Source organism: Eschrichtius robustus, chromosome 1 (assembly GCF_028021215.1).
Source record: "Eschrichtius robustus isolate mEscRob2 chromosome 1, mEscRob2.pri, whole genome shotgun sequence".
In the NCBI taxonomy this organism is placed as follows: domain Eukaryota; kingdom Metazoa; phylum Chordata; class Mammalia; order Artiodactyla; family Eschrichtiidae; genus Eschrichtius; species Eschrichtius robustus.
The window spans coordinates 34,939,303-34,960,006 of NC_090824.1; the positions used below are offsets into that span (position 1 = coordinate 34,939,303).

Below are 20,704 nucleotides of genomic sequence, written 5' to 3' on the forward strand. Positions count from 1 at the left end.
CCAAGCAACACCTTGGATGGACTATTCACAGGTTCTCGTTTGCATTAGTCTAAACCTAAATCTATGCCTCTATCCAGGCCAGAATCCTACTTCTTACATGCATTTATGTTATACCCCAAATCTATGTATTTATCTTTAATTTCACCAAGGATAATTTAGAATTATAGTGGTCACTTTGGGGAACTTCTGTTATAAACAAAATTGTTTGAGAGGTGCTGTAGGACAAAAAAGGAACAAAATTCCAAACATCTAATGGGCTGGATATTTTTGATTGGTGTGAGGAAATATCCAAAAGAAATTCAGATTCCAAAATTGCTTAAAGAAATTCCTTGGCCAAGGCAAAATAAAAATGTGAAAAACTTAAAATAATGTTAGATCCTCCAAAATCATACCTTGAACCTAGTGGATTTTATCTTAACTATTTCTTTTGCCCCATCCTATACTCCTCCATTTCCCTCCACCCATCTCTCCCTCTGCTCCACTCCCCTTTCCTTGTGGCTGGCCAGAAACTTCCAAAGCTCAGTTACCTCTTAAAGTTTAACTTCCTTCAGAACAGAAAAAAATCCCCTTATGGTTGATTTTAAGCTCCATTCTTCCTCTGAGCTGAGAGTCATCAATGACTTTCCAAAGCCTAGAAAGGGCAGAGTGAAATTTGCAGAGAAATTTGGAATAATTTTAAGAACATATCCAGGGCTTCAAGTTCTATAACAATTAGTTCTTATGTTTGTGGAAGCTTGAGACGCAAAAAATTCCATGAGAAAGCAGAATTGAAGAACCTGTGGGTAACTTAGAAGAACCTAAACTGCATAGGAAACCAGAGGGGTTTAGAAAAGCTATAGAAGTTGGTCATAGTCTTTTGGAGGCTATTCCCGAAGTCCTTCCTGAGAAAGTAGACTGGGCTCTGACCTAGTCTTACAAGCAAGGAAAGGATAACACTGGAGACCTCAGGGATAGGCTCTTTAACAGTTTTAGACAGCACTCAGGAGTAGATGTTAAAGCAGATGTGACTCCTAACTCTCTTCTAGATTTTTGTAAACAGTCTTAAGCCAAATAGGGGATTTAGTAGGCAAGCAAAAACTAGTATGGGAAATAATGCCACTGCCAGAACTCAAGCACCTTGCTGAATATTTTGAGAGTCTTAGAACAAAAACAAAATAAAACTCAGAATAAATTGATAGCATTAGAGATAAAACAACTAGATATTTCTACCAGGGTCAGTAAATCCCAATAGAGGGAATCTCTTGATAAAGATACTTACAGATACTATATAAAAAAGGATATTGGAAAAAGAACTATCTTGTGTTAGCTAAGAAGCTAAAGGGGAAAAAAAATAAATTAATGAGGGGTATTTTTTGTTTTACCCTTAAATTCCCAGGGAGAAATTTCTCTAAATATTAAAGGAGAACCTTGCCAAAAAAAAATTTTTTTTTAATTGATATAGAGGCAAACACTATCAATCTTAAACTTGACCACTGTTACACAACCTCCCCCATGGGGTAAAAAAAACTACTCAGTGGGTATCTCTAATAATCCTTTTGTTGGTTCCATGTCATTCATAACTGTTACCCTTGGACATTTAACAAAATAACATTCTTCCTTCTTCTGTGATATCATACCTGCTAACTTGCTAGGCAGGGTGTACTATAACAGAATTGTTAAATATTTTCCTTATGGTTTCTTTCTTGAAGTCTCTGAGGACTCCCTTATTTGCAAAGAGATTACAGCTAATTTGGAAATTGATTTACTAGTATCTTTGTGTTTAAATCAACCCTAAATTGAAGATCTCAAGGAGATGCCAGACTTTTTCATTCTGTGAGCAAAAATTCAATGAATATAGGGAGGATTACAGGGGCTGAACCTATTAGTACCCAAATCAAGCCATCGAAACCTATACCCCAAAGTGTAAAATGCTCTCTTGAACCAGAAGCTAAAGAAGCACTAAAACTAACAGGTAAAAGTAAATAGAGAAAAGATGCAACATATGTTGTACTAGTTTTTGTAACACTTCTATCCCTCAGTCAAAATGCTGCATGGGTGGGGATAGCGATTTGTTCAGCACAACAGGCCCATAATAGAATAGCCATTTCCCACTTCCAAACGTATTTTATTTTCAGTGCCTCCTGAGGCTGCATATTTGACTGTGGAGATTTATGTTCTGCTTTCTTTAATGACTCTTTAGATCAAAATAGTCAATATTTGTTTGCCTTCTCCTGAGAAAATACAAAATATACTTTGACTGTTATGTTGCAAAGATTTACTGCAACACTCTCCTACTTTTCACAAGTCCTCAACCAGGACCTTAAGACTTTATATTTCCCTGTGATTCTACTCAATTCAACATGTGGGTAACGTTGTGTTCTAAAGATAGAATGAGCTCTAAGATTGATTCCATCTATCCACTTACTTTTTTAACTCACAAAGAGGATGAAGTTTCCAAAGAGAAGTTATAACTTTGTCTAAGTAAAGTTCATTACCTAGAACATGATTTCTCTCAAGGAAGTAAATCTCTTACTCCTGACAGAATATGGACTTTAACTAAGAGATAATAAAAAGGATTCTTGAGTCTCACTGACTGCCGCGGGCAATGCGTTCCCAACTTTTCTGCAACTGCCATGCCAATAAAAGACTTAACCAAGTCCTTTGAAAGTGAACCTCTTCCCTAGGCACCAAACATGAACAGGCCTTTTGCGAGTTAAAATTAGCTCTTTACTAACTTCCTACCTAATCTTTATAAAATTTCATCCTTAGGATATGATCCTTTGCCAGAGGCAAATCTTCCCAGATGGCAGAACTCTGTGAGCACACCAGAAGTTTTAGTTAGCTACAGATATTAGGGTTAATACATGCATTGACAGTAGATTTGCTTTTGGGTTATTCCATGATTTTGAAATGCTTTGGAAACAAGGAAGGGTTCTTGACCTCAGAAGGAATCTCAATTAAGAATGGTTAGCAATTTAGGGACCTCCCTGGTGGTCCAATGGTTAAGACTCCATGCTCCCAATGCTGGGGGCCCAGGTTCGTTCCCTGGTCGGGGAACTAGATCCCGCATGCCGTAACTAAAGATCCCACATGCTGCAATGAAGATCCTGCATGTGGCAACTAAGATCCAGCACAGCCAAATAAATTAATAATAATAAAAAAAAAAAGGTTAGCAATTTATAGAAATTTTAAGTGCTCTAATGCTTCCTGAGGAAGTGGCTATTATAAAAATAGGAGCTCAAACAAAAGGAGATAATATGGAAACTAGAGGAAATGTCTTGACTAATCATCATGCCAGACAGACAGCCTTCACTAAAATTATAGCCCTTATAATACCCCAAGGGACCAAGTCTTTGCTTTAAAAGCAAATTGAGTTCAAAGCCCCTTTTATAGAATGCTAGCAATCAGCTCCAATCAGAAAAGAGGCACCAGGAGAAAGCTGGGTGTAAATTGCACTATTAGCTATTTAGCAGCACTGAAGGACTTCAAATAGAATCTTATAAAAATTTTACATGAAATTACCCGTAAGTTAAAGAAGAAATTTGCCACTGTAAATAATTAATACTGATGGGAAAGCTTTACTCTATCTCATCTGTCACCACTATAATCCTGGTAAGAATATAAAGGTGGGACATGGATAAGAGTCCAAAACTCAGGGCCCCCTCCTGAGGTTTAAACACCTCCAAATGGGTTTCATAGAACTACTCTCTGGGTTTTGAATATGTTCATGGTGATTGTTTACTTATTCTTAGGATGGTTTGAAGCCTTCCCTTGATAGAGAGCTATACTCTTAATAGTAGGAAAATTTTCTTGATTTCATGTTCCCAGTCCAGGGAATTCTGACCTTTCTCTCTAGTAATGGAGGCACCCATTTTCCTGGGCCTATTACTAAAGAGTTTTGGAAAGATATGCCACTTACTAATTTCACCCCCAATCTTCAGGAAAGGTAGAGAGAACAAACATAGAGACTCTTGAACTTCCATGACCTAAGGCATTGTCTTTAATGGCAATGAGATCAAATCTTTCTGTGGTTCATCAACTCTCCCACATACATCTAGGAATATCTCCTTAAATTCCACACTATTGCAAGCAGAAATGGCTAAATATTGCAAGGAATTATTCATGCCATACACCAAGTCTTATAAACAGGTACAAGCAGCCTTTCATCAACACCCTTTTAAATAACCTTGTATGACCTAAAACCCAGAGAAGTGGTCTTTTGGAAGAGACATCAGAGAAAGACAGCTCTGGAACCCCGTTGGACCTTATCAAGTACTGTTAGTAATCAGCACAGCTATACAACTCTAAAGGTTTGATCTTTGGATTCATGTCTCCCAAAGAGGCATAATCCATTCCTGAATTTGTAGATTTTAAGCCGAGGAGTTTTTAGAAATCCTCTAGAAACAGACAATTCTCTGAAAGAGACATCCTCCATCCAAAACCTTTGACCACATGAGTGTAGGGAGCTTCTACCCAAGATCCATAGACTAAGAAGGTGGACTGCCACAGTTTTATCTGCATTCTATTGTTCTTTATTTTCATTGTTATTTTATTCCCTTTCTTCCCCTGGTTTAATGTTTCTTTAACTGTTATCTATATTGCCCTATTCTTAACATTGCACTTCGTTTGCATCCTTAATCATTCATTGGTATGTATCTAATACTTGGCTGTTATTTACTTGTGAACTAGCTAAAGCATACAACCAAACTGGTTTTGCACTACATTATTATTATTTTTTTTGGTAGCCACCCAGATTCCTTTGGTTCCACTTCCTCGTAATGAATCTGTTGGTTTCCTGGGGAACTATACTCAACTATTAGGTGACTTTTCCAATGACAAACTATATAACAGGCCAAAGAGATGGAGATCTAAAATCCTTTCTTAGGTCATACCTAGAAGACAAGGTTCTTGACTCCACCAAAATAATTCTCTAATTTTTTGGGGTGGGAACCAAACTTTAAAAGAAATAGAACTTGTAAGGGAACTAAGAAACAACAATGTATTTGGAGGCTGTCTCACTTTTATACACCTTACAAGTTAAGATACTATTTTTCTTTTGTTTCAGAACCTCTAAATGGACTCAACACTTTAAATTTTATTGTATGGTGCAGAATTATTTTTGATGAGTGGCTCCAAATGTTATAACATATTTGATAAGCACTTATGGGTATTTTGGTCCCAAATAGGTCATTGGGTGTTCCCCAATTACTGGTATTGGATTTGTGGTACAAAAGCCTACAGACTAGATAGGATCTTACTATCTTTGTTAACTGATGCCTGCCTTCAGTGGAGTCCCCAACATCATCCAAGATCCATTTTTAAGCCAACAGTTTCTTTTTGAAGAAAAAAAAGATTGTTAGATAATTTAATTTTTAAAAAAGTAGGAAAAGTGGACCTTGATTTAAGAATAAAAATCATGATCACTCTAGGGAAATTCTGGATTTCTTTCTTCCTTTCTCAAGCCTCTTTACTTCAAGCTTTACAAGAGGCCCAGAAAGTAAGGAGTGTGCTACATGCTCTGATTCAGAGACTAGGTGAGTTAGGTAATGCCACCAAGACTAAAGAACTCCTCACTTGAAAGTTTCATGAAATTACATTGGCAGTGGCTCAGCTGCTTTAGATATAATATTGGCCTTTCAACGAAAAACATGTGCTGCTTTTAGATAAGAATGTTGTTCTTACATGCCTGTATACTTCTCTGGGATCATTTATATTACTAAAAAGATCTAGTAAGCAAACAAAGAAGTCAGAAAATTGGGTAGTTTGGCTAATAACCCTATATCTTCTTCTAAAGACTCCTCAGATAGGCTTAATTTTGTTTTTGTTTTTCTCCCCAGTTTCATTGAGATATAATTGACATGCAGCATTGTGTAAGTTTAAGGTGTACAGCATAATAACTTGACTTTCATATATTGTGAAATGGTTAATAGAATAAGTTTATTTAACATCCATCACCTCATATAGATACAAAAGAAAAAGAAATTTTTTTCTTGTGATGAGAACTCTAAGGACCTATACTCTAACAACTCTCAAATATACCATACAATAATGTTAACTATAGTCACCGTGTTGTACATTATATCCTCAGTACTTATGTGCCTTATATCTGGGAGCTTGTACCTTTTGACCACCTTCATCCAGTTCTCCTAACACACACTCCCTGCCTCTGGTAACCACAAATCTGATTTCCTTTTCTAAGAGTTTGTTTTGATTGTTATGATAAGTGAGATCATACAGGATTTATCTTTCTTTGATTTATTTCACTTAACATAATGCCTTCAAGGTCCACCCTTGTTGTTGCAAATAGCAAGAATTCTTTCCTTTTTAAGGCTGAATAATATTCCATTGTGTGTGTGTGTGTGTGTGTGTCTATGTGTGTGTGTATACATGACACAACTACTTTATCCATTCATCCACTGGCAGAGATAAGTTCTTTCCATGTTTCGGCTATTGTAAATAATGCTGCTATGAATAAGGGATGTAGATATCTTTTCAACATAGTGTTTTTGTTTCCTTTGGATATATTCCCAGAAGTAGCATTGTTGAGTAGTATGGAAGTTCTATTTTTAATTTTTTCAGAAACCTCCATACTGTTTTCCCTGTTGCCTGCATCAAATTACAATTCCATCAACAGTGAATGAGGGTTCCCTTTTCTTCCCATCCTTGCCAGCATTTGTTATCCCTTGTCTTTTTGATGAAAGCCATTTTGACAGGCATGAGGTGATATCTCATTATGATTTTGATTTGCATTTCCCTTATGATTAGTGATGTTGAGTGCCTTTTTCATGTACCTGTTGGTCATTCGTATACCTTCTTTGGAAAAATATCTATTCAGGTCTTTTTATATTGGATTTTTAATTTATTTATTTTTGCTATTGAGTTGTATGAGCTTTTTATATAAGGTTGTCTTTTCATTTTGTTAATAGTTTCTTTCGCTATGCAGAAGCTTTTTAGTTTGATGTAGTCCCACTTGCTTACTTTTTATTTTGTTGCCTGTCCTGTAGGTGTAATATCCAAAATATCATCGACAAAATCCATGTAAAGCAGCAGTCCCCTACCTTTTTGGCACCAGGGACTGGTTTTGTGGAAGACAATATTTCCACGGACCGGGGTGGCGGGGGAGGATGGTTCAGGCGGTAATGCAAGTGATGGGAAGCATGGTTCAGGTGGTACGTGAGTGATGGGGAGCAATGGGGAGCGGCAGAAGAAGCTTCGCTCATTCATCTGCTGCTCATCTCCTGCTGTGCGGCCCAGTTCCTAACAGGCTGCAGATTGGTACCGGGCTATGGCCCGGGGGTTGGGGACAACTGATGTAAAGGAACTTTTTTCCTGTGTTTTCTTCTAGGAGTTTTATGGTTTCTGGTCTTACATTTAAGTATTTTAAGTCATTTCCAGTTAATTTTTGTGAGTGGTGTAAGACAGGTGTCTATTTTCCTTCTTTTATTTTATTTTAAATATTTATTTATTTGGTTGCACTGGGTCTTAGTTGTGGCAGGTGGTCTCCTTAGTTGCAGCTCATTGATTCCTTAGTTGTGGTAGGTGGGTTCCTTAGTTGCGGCTTGAGGTCTCCTCAGTTGCAGCTCGCTGGTTCCTTAGTTTCGGCATGTGGACTCCTTAGTTACGGCAGACAGCCTCCTTAGTTGTGGCATGCGAACTCTTAGTTGCAGCACGCATGTGGGATCTAGTTCACTGACCAGGGATCAAACCAGGACACCCTGCATTGGGAGCTCGGAGTCTTAAACACTGTGCCACCAGAGAAGTCCCTAGTTTCCTTCTTTTAAATGTGAATATCCAATTTCCCCAGCACCATCTATGGAACAGTCTTTTCTCCATTGAGTATCCTTTGCTCCCTTGTCAAATATCAGTTGGCTGTATATGCATGGATTTATTTCTGGGCTCTTGATTCTGTTCCATTGGTCTTTGTGTCTGTTTTTATGCCAGAACTATACTATTTGATTATTATAGTTTTATAATATAGCTTAAAATCAGGAAGTGTGATGGCTCCCATTTTGTTCTCCTTTCTCAGGATAGCTTTGGCTATTCTGGGTCTTTCATGATTCCATAAAAATTTTAGGATTTTTGTTTTCCACTTCTGCAAAAAATGCCATTGGAATGTTTTTTTTTTACATAAATTTATTTATTTATTTTACTTTTGGGTACACTGAGCCTTTGTTGCCGCACGCGGGCTTCCTCTAGTTGCGGTGAGCAGGGGCTACTCTTCGCTGCAGTGTGTGGGCTTCTCATTGCGGTGGCTTCTCTTGTTGTGGAGCACGGACTCTAGGTACATGGGCTTCAGTAGTTGCGGCATGCGTGCTCAGTAGTTGTGGCTCACAGGCTCTAGAATGCAGGCTCAGTAGTTACGGTGCACGGGCTTAGTTACTTAGTTGCTCCATGGCATGTGGAATCTTCCTGGACCAGGGCTTGAACCCGTGTCCCCTGCATTGGCAGGTGGATTCTCAACCACTACACCACCAGGGAAGCCTGCCATTGGAATCTTGATAGGAATAGTCTACTGTCTATAGATGGCTTTGGGTAGTATGAACATTTTTAACAATATTAATTTTTCCAATCTATGAACAAAGGATACTTGTCCATTTATGTGTGTCTTCTTTGACTTCTTTCATCAGTGTCTTGTAGTTTTCAGTGTAGAGATCTTTCACCTCCTTGCTTAAATTTATTCTTAACTATTTTATTCTTTTTGAAGCTACTATAAATGGGATCATTTTATTTCTTTTTCAGAAAATTGATTGTTAGTTCAGGTAAGCTACTGAATTTTTGTATGTCAATTTTGTATTCTGCAACTTTACTGAATTCATTGATCAGTTCTGTTTTTTGGTGGAGTCTTTAGGATTTTCTCTATTTATTTTATAATCATGTCATCTGCAAATAGAGACTACTTTGTTTCTTCTTTTCCAATTCTGATGCTTTTTATTTCTTTTTCTTGCCTGATTGCTCTGTCTAGGACTTCTAGTAATACGTTAAGTAGGGATGACGAAAGTGAGCACCCTTGTCTTATACCTGATCTTAGAGGAAAAGCTTTCAACTTTTCACCATTATGATGTTAGCTGTGAGCTTATCATATATGGCCTTTATTATGCTAAGGTACGTTCCTTCTATACCTATAAATTTGTTAAGAGTTTTTTTTTTATCATGAACAAATGTTGAGTTTTGTCAAATGCTTTTTCTGTGTCTACCGAGATGATCATATGACTTTTTTCTTTCACTCTATTAATGTGATGCACTCCATTTATTTATTTGCATATATTGAGCTGTCCTTGTATCCCAGGGGTAAATCTTACTTGATCATAGTGAATGATCTTTTTAATGTACTGCTAAATTCAGTTTGTTAGTATTTTATTGAGAATTTTTGTATCTATATTCATTAGAGATATTGGCCTGTAGTTTTCTTTTCTTGTGGTATCTTTTTCTGGCTTTGATATCAGGGTAATGCTGGCCTTATGAGTTTGGGAGTGTTTCCTCCTCTTCAATTTTTGGCAAGAGTTTGAGAAAGATCAGTGTTAATTCTTTAAATATTTGGTAAAATTAACCAGTGATGCCATCTGTTCTTGGCTTTTTTTTTTTGTTGGGAGATTTTTGATTATTGATTCAATCTCCTTACTAGTATTTGGTCTCTTCAGATCTTCTATTTCTTCCTGATTCAGTCTTGATAGATTGTATGCTTCTAAGAGTTTTTCCATTTCTTCTAGGTTGTCCAGTTTGTTGACATATAGTTGTTCTTGGCTTAATTTTGGACACTTTTGGCTCCTGGCTGAAAAAAGAACTACAAACTCTGATCATAATCCTTCTCACATTTGTGTAGCAGGGTTCAGATGTGAGACCTCCACAGTCCTAAATGTTGCTATATAGCTGCTGTCTCATTCAGTAGTTCAATAAATGACCATCCAACAACAAACGCAGGCAAACTGACACTTACGAAGGTTGAAAAAACTTTCCTAGATAGTTGATGTACTACTGTGATTCCTTAAGTAAGGGTGAAAGTCTAGATTGATTGATTGATCACATCCTTAGCTGTTAATGGTCTATCTTTCAGCTTAGGCTGATCACAAGGGGAATTCTTGATACCTGAAACCATCTGTAAGTGCACAGCTTACTGTCTTCATTAGCATAACATTACTATTCCATTGTCTTTATCAGCATAACTTTACTATTCCAGAAGATTCTTCCTTGGAAGATAAAAGTTGTAAATAACTTTATTGCTCATTCCAGAAGCTTCTTAAATAGAAAGTACCAACAAACGGTTTATACACCAAGACTCAGAAATCCTTGCCTTGCCATGTCTGTGATTTCTAAATGATTATATCACGATCCTTATTTAATTCTAATCAAGCCCACATTAAAAGAACTGCTTTAAATCAAATTTCAAAACCTCATCAATATCCTGACTTTGCCGTTCCCTTTCTGAGACTCTGAGACTAAGACTTTGTTGAAGTGGCACTCTCCCTTACCAGAGTAAGAATAAACTCAGCTTTTTATCAACAGGTTGTTTTAATATTGGTCAAAAAGTTCATTTGGTTTTTTTCTGTAAGATGGCTCTAGTAGTGCTTGTCTTCAACTTCATTCGAAACAATTTTGTTAGATTGTATTGTGACAGCCACAATATCAGCGTGCACTAAAAAAAAACCGCATCAAAATTGGTGAATTTTTGTGTAGCCATTTTAATATTGAAGATGGAAGAAAAAAAGCAACATTTTCGGCATATTATGCTTTATTATTTCAAGAAAGGTAAAAACGCAACTGAAACCCAAAAAAAGATTTGTGCAGTGTATGGAGAAGGTGCTGTGACTGATTGAACGTGTCAAAAGTGGTTTGCGAAGTTTTGTGCTGGAGATTTCTCACTGGACGATGCTCCATGGTCGGGTAGGCCAGCTGAAGTTGATAGCGATCAAATCGAGACATTCACTGAGAACAATCATCATTATACTCCACGTGGGAGATAGCCGAAATACTCAAAATATCCAAATCAAGCACTGAAAATCATCTGCACAAGCTTGGTTATGTTAACCACTTTGATGTTTGGGTTCCACATAAGTTAAGTGAAAAAAATCTTCTTGACCGTATTTCCGCATGCAATTCTCTACTTAAACATAACGAAAACGGTCTGTTTTTTAAAACAAATTGTGACGGGCTATGAAAAGTGGATATTGTACAATAATGTGTAACGGAAGAGATCATGGGGCAAGCAAAATGAACCACCACCAACCACACAAAAGGCCGGTCTTCATCCAAAGAAGGTGATGTTGCGTATATGGTGAAATTGGAAGGGAGTCCTCTATTATGAGCTCCTTCCGGAAAACCAAATGATTAATTCCAACAATTACTGCTCCCAATTAGACCCACTGAAAGCAGCACTTGACGAAAAGCGTCTGGAATTAGTCAACAGAAAACGCATAATCTTCCATGAGGGTAACGCAAGACCACATGTTTCTTTGATGACCAGGAAAAAACTGTTACAGCTTGGCTGGGAAGTTCTGATTCATCTGCCGTATTCACCAGACATTGCACCTTCAGATTTCCATTTATTTCGGTCTTTACAAAATTCTCTTAATGAAAAAAATTTCAATTCCCTAGAAGACTGTAAAAGGCACCTGGAACAGTTCTTTGCTCAAAAAGATAAAAAGTTTTGGGAAGACAGAATTATCACGTTGCCTGAAAAATGGCAGAAGGTAGTGGAACAAAACGGTGAATACATTGTTCAATAAAGTTCTTGGTGAAAATGAAAAATGTGTCTATTATTTTTACTTAAAAACCAAAGGAACTTTTTGGCCAATTCAATAGTTTTGAGGTGCTAAAGGAAAGTTACCTCTTGCTTGAACAAAGTTACCGAAGTTAACTCTTCCTTGGACAATTCTGAACAAGCTCTATTAAGTTCTAACTTTTTTCCTTTCTCTGGTATCTGCTGATTTTTGCTTTGATACATTTTTATATGTGCTAAAAAAGAAGTTGATCATAGTTTTCTTTTTATTAGCTACATTTTGGAAATGTTTTCCTTGAGGATAGTTAATTTAGTAAGTAAATGAAAAAATGATTAAAATAGAAAAAACTGTAGGGGGTATACAAGAAGGATTAGTCACCTTGCCTTGGGGGAACTCAGAGAAGCCATCACAGAGGAGATCACACTTGAACTGAGTATGGAAGGATAAGTAAGAGTTTTCTAGGAAAATAAGGGGAATGGATATTTTATGCTGTGAGGGAAAGGGTCCCAAGGAATAGAGGCAGGACATAGCACTGAGAAAATGGGGGAACTGCTAATAGGGTCTATATGACTGCAATATAGTACTACATGGCAAAGGAAGAAAAAAAATAAAAGATAGAAGTAGACTAAATAAGCAATGAGATTAAGAAGTTCAGAGGTAGAACAGCTCATGAAAAAGTCCTGGGTGTGGCTATGGGCATGAGTATGAGTTACTAAAGCAGCATTGAGAAAAACGACCTTAAACTTATAGAACTCACAGAACTAAGAGGCTACAATGTCGGATGGGCTCTCTACATGGATCTAAATGGCTATATGGACCATCTACATGATTATTTTATCCTAAGAAAAGGTGAATAGAAAAACCTGGACCATCATAAGGTCCATTCAAAGTGATTAACAACCAACAAGCCAGTAAGAGCATAAGCGAAATGAAAGCAGTTCTAACAGCACAAAGATCCATGATAGAGGTGAAAAAGGTTTCAAAGAAATCTGTTCTCAGTTAGAAATTTTTTTTGTTCCTAATCACCACAATCACTATCAGTGATCCATCATCATCTCAGGATCAACAATAAATGGAAATCATACAGTAATCATCAAAAATATCATTTTAAAATTTCATTTATTTCTATTGTTTTATTTTAGTAAATATTCAATCATCACTTCCTTGACTCTTAGTTTTCTCAACCTTAGGTCTTAAGAAGGGCTTATAGGACTTTACAGCTCCTATTATTGAAGCTCCTCCCTCAGATTCACATGTCTGTCAGATGTTATGAAAACTCACAAAAGTATACAAGTTAAACATGCCTGTTTGCATTTATTTTTATATAACTCTAATATGAAGGTCCTGGACAAACAACTGCAGTGTGCTTGCCTAATAACTCAAGGTTTTCAAGCTAAGGTAGCAGATTTACAACACAGAAATGGGAAAATCTTACATTAAAGAAAATAAAATGAAACAAAATTTTACCTATTTGAAGTTCTCCAGGTACTTTTTTAATTGTTAAATAATACAGACATTCTACTGGAAATAGAAATCATTCCATTTACTAAAACTCCCAGTGGTATAAGTAAGGACCCATTTCAGTATGGTCCTCCTGCACTTCTTCTCTTGATAATGATCAGGAAGAAGACAGGGTGATACCATTAATGTTAAGTGACAGAGAACAACATCTACAAAAGTAGCATTTATACAGCACTTTTCTCTTAGAATCCCAAAGCTTTCAAGGCACAACCTTTGATGTCACATCATTTCAGGGATACAGGTAAGGAAAAGCTATTTATATTTCCTTTTTATAGGATAGGAAAATGAATAATACACAAAGTCAAATGACTTCCATGCAAATGTTATTGGTGATAAAACAGAAAAATAAAATTAAGGTTTCTTCATCCTTGGTTTAGGGCACTATGTTCTGAAACATGCTGCCTGTGAAGATAACATCTTTTAGGAATTCATATTCACGAAATGATTATGATGTACCTTCTTAGGAGTCCTTTTTTTCTTTTTTAGATTCATTTAGTGGATTTATATTACATTATTTTCAGTTAGTCTGCTTTCAAATAACTTTTTGGCAGTGGGGCAATTAAAGAGGGTTCTCATCTTAGAGTCACAGAGGAGCTCATTACTACCCTAACCGGTAGTGCTGTCAAAGTTCTGATGTCAGAACTTGCAAAAACAATTGTGATAAGGGAAATATTCATTAATATATTGATACTGCTATTTTTAGAATGCAAAAGCTCTAAAATTCATATTCTTGACATAAACTTTCCCCATTGCTCTTCTTCAGTCTTTCACCAAAATGTCATTTTTAGCTTTCCTTCTTGTTGAACCACAAGTTCTAACCCAGTAGTCCATCTGAAATAATGATATACTCACTGGCTCTGAGAATGTTCTCCTTGCTGCTGCACCTGGACTGGACCTGCAGAGAGAGCATAAACTCAGTAATTTAGGGCTCATAACAGAGATAGCCAGATATATATGCATATTTAATGGGCAAACTCCTGAGGTCTAGGAGCAAAGGCTTTATGTATCTCACATATAAAAACATGTTAATAAAAATATGTTACATTTATTCCATATATTTTTAATTTTTCCTTTTCTTACTTAAAGAAAGGACTGATTTCTAGAAAAAAAAAATTGGGGGCACAATATTGTAAATGGGACAAGGGTAGAACTAATGGCATGTTTAAATTGATGTGTATTGGAAATTAGTATATGGGAAAAAATTCAAGTTACCACATATTCAGTTGTGAATTCAGACACTTAATATTAAAGACACTGTGCATATCTCTTGACTAAAATAATAATGCAATTCAAGTAATAAAGTTGTAATCAAATGTTCCTTGGTAGTCATTTTTAGTTACATATGTTAATGAAGGGAAAAGAGAAATCTTCATATACAATATTTACATGTGAGTCTAATAACCTTTGTTATTTACTGATTATAATTGATTATAATTATAATATTAGTTATGAAAGATGTTTTGATTGGAAATCAATGAAATTGAAGTCATTTATTTGCCAGTTCTTAAGTGTGTATATAGTTATCAATCAGAGACTCATGCTGATTCAAATATTTCAGGTCAAAGTGGAACATTCCTTTACATGTTGCAAAACTGATGAATTCAAGGGCCATGCTGGATGGCCTTGACACTTGTTGATTTCAGAATCAACTGTATTGAAACTCCACACCTCTTCTTCCCACTCCGCAGCAGCTTGCCCCAAATGGTATACATAGCAAATTAATTTCTATCGCTTAACACAGTCTACTATTGTAATGAAACAAATTATGAAAGTAATGTTGCAACTTAGGGTGGGTTATGGTTGTCCTTCCCTGAAAAAAACAATTGTTAATGTTTAAAGAAACAACAACAATAATAAAAAAAATCACAAACATACACACAAGAAACACACACACACACCAAAAAAAAAAAAAAGAGGGGAAAAATAATTCCAGATGTTAAAGTTATTCTCTTTTGGCCCAGGTTGTTTAATTAGTTTTAAATACACTAGAATGAAGAAGCTAACTGTAAGATAATATTCTTATATTCTTTACTCAAAGTTTTATTGGAGAACAATGCTGGACCAAATGGGAAAGAAATTAATGACTACTTAAAGAAAATAATACAGGAAGGAAGACACAAGAGCAAGGAAAAGAAAAAGAAGAGAGAGAGGTTTGGGGAGGGTAAATCTAGTAGACAGAAAAGAAAGTATGACAATATGTAAATGCAGAATGTTCTGCTATTTCTTATTGAAAATTCATACCAAGAGGGTAAGAATGACTAATGAACTTGCTGCAAAATAACCAAGCAAGTTGGCATACCATGGAATGATAATAAGTGTTAACTATATCACTATAGCCTTAAAGGAGAAAAGAAACAAACACTAACAGACAAATTAATAGACAAGCTTAATAAAGAGATAAACTACATTTTATAAACGATTCAAAGAACACAAGAGATAGCTAAAAGAGTGAGAGAAAAATCTGGGAGAGAGAAGGAAAAGAAAGGGGAAAATGTTGAAGGACAAAAACAGAATTCAAAGAAGTCAAATGGAAGTCAAGAAAGTCTTCAACAAGATGTAGAAACAGAAGGAGCCAAACCCATAGCGCAAAGCAACGTTTGCGAATGGAAAGCAGCTCCTTTGATCAGTAATAGTTACTCTTAAGTCGTAGCCTCTATTCCTCCAGAGTTCATCTTTAAGCCCTTCCAATCTAGAGTGGAGCTAGTGTATGGATAGAAACAAGAGATTTACAATGAACAGAGCAGTTCAGATGAGTAGTTCAAATTGTCTCATCAAATGTTTCAACAGACTTATATAATGTCTAAATGGAAATGGAGGTGAAGTACTAGCTGGCTTTACCAAAAAAAGCAAACCAAATCAAAACCACAATAAAAAATACACTCTCTCCCTTTCTTAGGTGGCCTAAAAAATGAACAAAAATTAATTCATAGCATGAATTTTTTTTTTAAAGTAGGTTTTTTTTGGTTTTTTTTTTAATTTACTTTTTAATTTATTTTTGGCTGCATTGGGTCTTTGTAGTTGTGAGGGTTCTTCTCTAGTTGCAGCGAGCAGGGGCTATTCTTCGTTGCGGTGTGCGGGCTTCTCATTGCAGTGGCTTCTCTTGTTGCAGAGCACAGGCTCTAGGCACGCGGGCTTCAGTAGTTCTGGCACATGGGCTCAGTAGTTGTGGCTCACAGGCTCTAGAGCGCAGACTCAGTAGTTGCGGCGCATGGGCTTAGCCGCTCCATGGCATGTGGGATCTTGCCGGACCAGGGCTCGAACCTGCGTCCCCTGGATTGGCAGGCGGATTCTTAACCGCTGCGCCACCAGGGAAGTCCCTCATAGCATGAATTTAATAAAGAAACCCAAGTCTTGCTTTGTGGAACATCAGTTTAGAATGATATGTTTCAAACAGTTTTGGAAGAGAAATTTGGATGATGAGAAAAATTCAATATTCTGAATCTGTGAATCTAGGTTCAAAAATTGCCAGCATCAGTATAACCAATGTCTTCTCATTTACATTACATTGGCTATTTGACCCAGATTTGAGGGAAATCACTTTTAAAAATCAATGATTAAATGAACTTCTTTACTTTAGTGATTTTGAGTATACATTAAAAAATTGAGGAAATTAATTTAAAACATTTTAATACTTATGCATGCAGTGGATGCCCCTCTTTTCTGTACCATGAAACTGGTCATCATTATAATACTGACTTAATTTAACAAAATCCCAATATGAAGATTCTGCCTAGCTCACAATGTAATGGGATTTACTTGAAAGAATAAAGTTGAGAAACAACTATTGTTCTCACAATATGGACTATAAAGAAGGTAACACAGGTCTGTTTCAAATTTTATGATTTGTTGTTGTTTTTCTTCATCTTACCCAATTTGTCAGGGATTAAAAATGAAAAGTATGGTGTTGGATGATCTGTTACTTTATTCTACTGGATTATGTTATTTTACTAAGATAACATTTATAGTATTGACAATTAATTCCCCTTTCAACTGAAATCAAAGCTAAAATAATGTGTAGAAACAGTATATTAAAGTCAATAGAGGAAATAAAAAACACAAGAGACTTACTGAAAATGTAGGTATTCATTTACTAATCAAGCCTGCTTTCAGACATCAAATAATTCATTTAATTCATTTCAACATGTGTTTACATGTATAATATAATTTTTGCTGAAGATCACACTGTCCATTAAGACATCTTAAGCAATGAAACAGAAAAGAAAAGGAGGGAGAGCATGTAATAAACGGTAAGGAAAAAAAGTGAAAATGCTTTAAACAAAGCTGAGAAAACTTTAACAAACAACCACAATCTTTAGATACAGTTAGAGAAGTGACTTACCTTATGCTTAGGTCTTAACAAGAATAGCACAGTGTTTAAAGTCAGCTCTTCATTATGGGAGGTACAATTGAAAGCCATAGGTTATAATAACATGAATTGCTACACAGAAATGAAGACTTTTTCAGCCCAACATGAAAAGCTAACTCTTATGGGAAAACATTTCAACTTATGTTTAATGCAACATGAAGAACATTTGAGGGTGTAAACATCAAAACACATGAATCTCACACCAATAAGAGAGAGACAGCCCAATCTCTCAGGAACACAGAAGATTTAATCTGTGACCATAATCTGTGACACATAAGGGAAGGCACATCACTCTAACATTGAAAGATGCATGCATAATGTGTAACCATCCACTGACAGCCCCCCAAACCCAACCCCCATCCCACTTGTACACACAAAAGCCTACTAAGATACAGAGAAAGAATGTAGTGCCAAGCTGTTATGAAGAAAGCAGGACACACGGAAGCACAGCAGTGGTCATGTGATTTGAGAGGTGTTCTTCCCTTAAACCATCCCATCACCATGCTTATTTTAAAGAAGCCAGGAAAAGACCCCCTTCAATGCTGCAATAGCTACGAGCCCCCAGCTTGAAGCTAGTGTGTGGAATTTTGATCACCGTTCCCTGCGATGTCAGGGGCTCTCCAGTGGAAGCCAGATGTGTAACACCAGTTAGTGGGGTACAAATATGTGAATAACAAACATCTTTTCTCTTCTGCATTTCACAGAAGTGAGGGAGGAGAGAAACAAAATAAAACCCATGTCAAGAATAGGTTCATAACAATATAAAGATGTATAAATATTAAAATGGAGATTACATTTGATTGCAGGTTAACACAACTCAGGTTTCATAAAAACTGCCTCTATTTTGCTGCTCACCGGGTCAACCTGTATTCTTTTTCCTTGTAAATGCTTGGAATAAATCTATACAATATGGCTCATATTTAAAATTTCTGAGCAGTTGGTCAGATGGGGTCAAAGTCAAGAACAAAAGAAGTCATCTTCTTTGATGGACATTAAGAAAGCCCTCTCTATTTTTAGCATGATTTTACTGGCTGGCAGTTACATTTTAAATTAAAAATTAAGCTTCTGTATATATGCTTACTTATATAATCTGAGAAACTATGTCAGTGGTTTGGTTTAAATTTTAATCTGTTTAAATTTTAAAAAGCAAATAACAAAAATGACTACCTATTTAGAAATTGTTAGTAAGCTCCCTATGTACTTTTCTTTACTGTCGATAAATCTTATTTTAACATGGGCTGTTCCAGTCAATAAGAGGGTTATATCAGCTTATTAGAAAAAATGTCAACTTTGGTTTCCTATTATTGATGACAGCAGTTAACTTTATTTTTTGTATGAGATGGGCTTTGATTCATGTGTGGCATGAATTTAGTTAGCAGATTTTTAATTGTTTAAAGCTCATTTACTTATATTACTATTTTCTCTCCCTCATCCTATTCTTAGCAGGCCAGAATATCTTGACCTTTACTTTAGCATGTCTTTATTATTTTAGGCTCTGGACCCTCCTTTAATCTTACTTTCTTCATCGGTAAAATAAAGACTGTTACGGGATCAAAGGAAATAATATATGTATCAGTGATTTTAAGCTATACAGACAGAAACAAATGTCAGTGGTTGTTATGATCAGTGGAGCCACTGACAGCTGTGAAACATTCTGAATTATACACCCTCCTCATTATAACTTTCTCATCAGCTCAAAATGGAGGCAAATTCTTATTTTTGATGGAAAGAAAAAAAATCCATGTACAGTTATATGTTTTTCTCAATAGGGATTGACCAAAACTTTATGGAAATGTCATAGCCATATGGCCATATGTACTGGTAGGAATGAAAGCCATATAATCTAAGGCATGGAGCAAAGTCTGAACTAGCTCCTCTAGCTTATTTCTTGTACTCCTGAGTTTTTAGACCTTAGACAAGCTATCTCCTCTTTCTAGAATACTCTGTTGCTTATTTTCTGATCCAAATAGTACTTGTCCTTTAAGATACAGCTTAAATTGTATTTGGGGCAAAAAATATTCCCCAAGTTCCTCAACCAGAAGTAATCTCTTCTTTCCCTGAACTCTTTTAACAGTCTTACTGAGAAACAATTTACTTACTATAAAATTCACATATTTTAAGTACACATTTGATAGCTTTTAATAGATTTATATGGCTGTACAACCATCACCACAATCTAATTTTAGGTATACCTAAATTATTAAAGCCTCTTAACTGAACTTCTACTTTAAGAGTTCTCATAGTTACTCACATTTCAGTTATCGATGTAGGTTCCCAAATATACTGTTTATTTTTGGAGCGAGAGGACCATGACTTTAATTCTCTTTATATTTCTAACTAAGTCAAATATAGTGCTTTGTATAAACATTTGCCAAATCTGAATGTCTGTTTATTTTTGTAGTAATTATAGTTTTTTTCAATCTCAGCAGATTCAAATTTATTATTTATAGTATAAGTATGATCATAGCTATTCCTGTACTATCTTAAAATGTTTTTTATTTATTTGGACCGGGTAATATTAAGAGATACAATATGAAAAGTATGTGGATTATAGCAAAGAAACATCTGAATACCCTATAGAATGATTATCAGAATTTGGAAAACAAATTACTATTAATACTGTTTAAGGTTAATCAAATAGTGACATTTGGAGTCCAATAAAGGTTATTCTATACCATAGGTTTTAGGTCAGGTTAAGAAGATTTCTTATTCTCTGAGAGAACAGAATGTCCTGTATCTCATAGGTCAGGTCACTTGAATGGCAGAGATATTTGATGTATCATGGCCCTTTCGACTTTAATTTCTCTACCTTATTAAACTTATTTAAGAGTAATCTGTCTCTGAAAGAACAAATTTCATTGAATACCATTAACTCATAAAAGTAAAACTTAAGAGAATAGAGAAAAAGGACCTCATTGGCATTTACTCAGATTACTTGCCTCTTTAGCCTACCTTGAAAGAGAAGGAAAGAAAGGATTGATTTAAACAACATTAAGCCAACAACTCTACAATCTTAGACTCTTAAATTCTATTTCTTTCTCTTCTCACTTCTTATTGCAAAAATGGAGACTTGGTCTAGAAAAGCTCTGCTCCATAGTTCTATTCATTCATCACTTTATCTGGA

General features: G+C 35.8%; 1 protein-coding gene across 2 annotated transcripts in view; it reads right to left on the reverse strand.

The window, feature by feature from the left end:
• Nucleotides 1-20,704, reverse strand: part of GPHN (gephyrin) — a 632,089-nt gene that overhangs the window by 162,997 nt on the left and 448,388 nt on the right. For both annotated transcript variants that reach the window (XM_068543944.1, XM_068543950.1), the window contains one exon: nucleotides 14,067-14,109. In XM_068543944.1, the coding sequence (XP_068400045.1) occupies nucleotides 14,067-14,109 (43 nt within the window). The remainder of the gene's footprint in view (nucleotides 1-14,066; nucleotides 14,110-20,704) is intronic.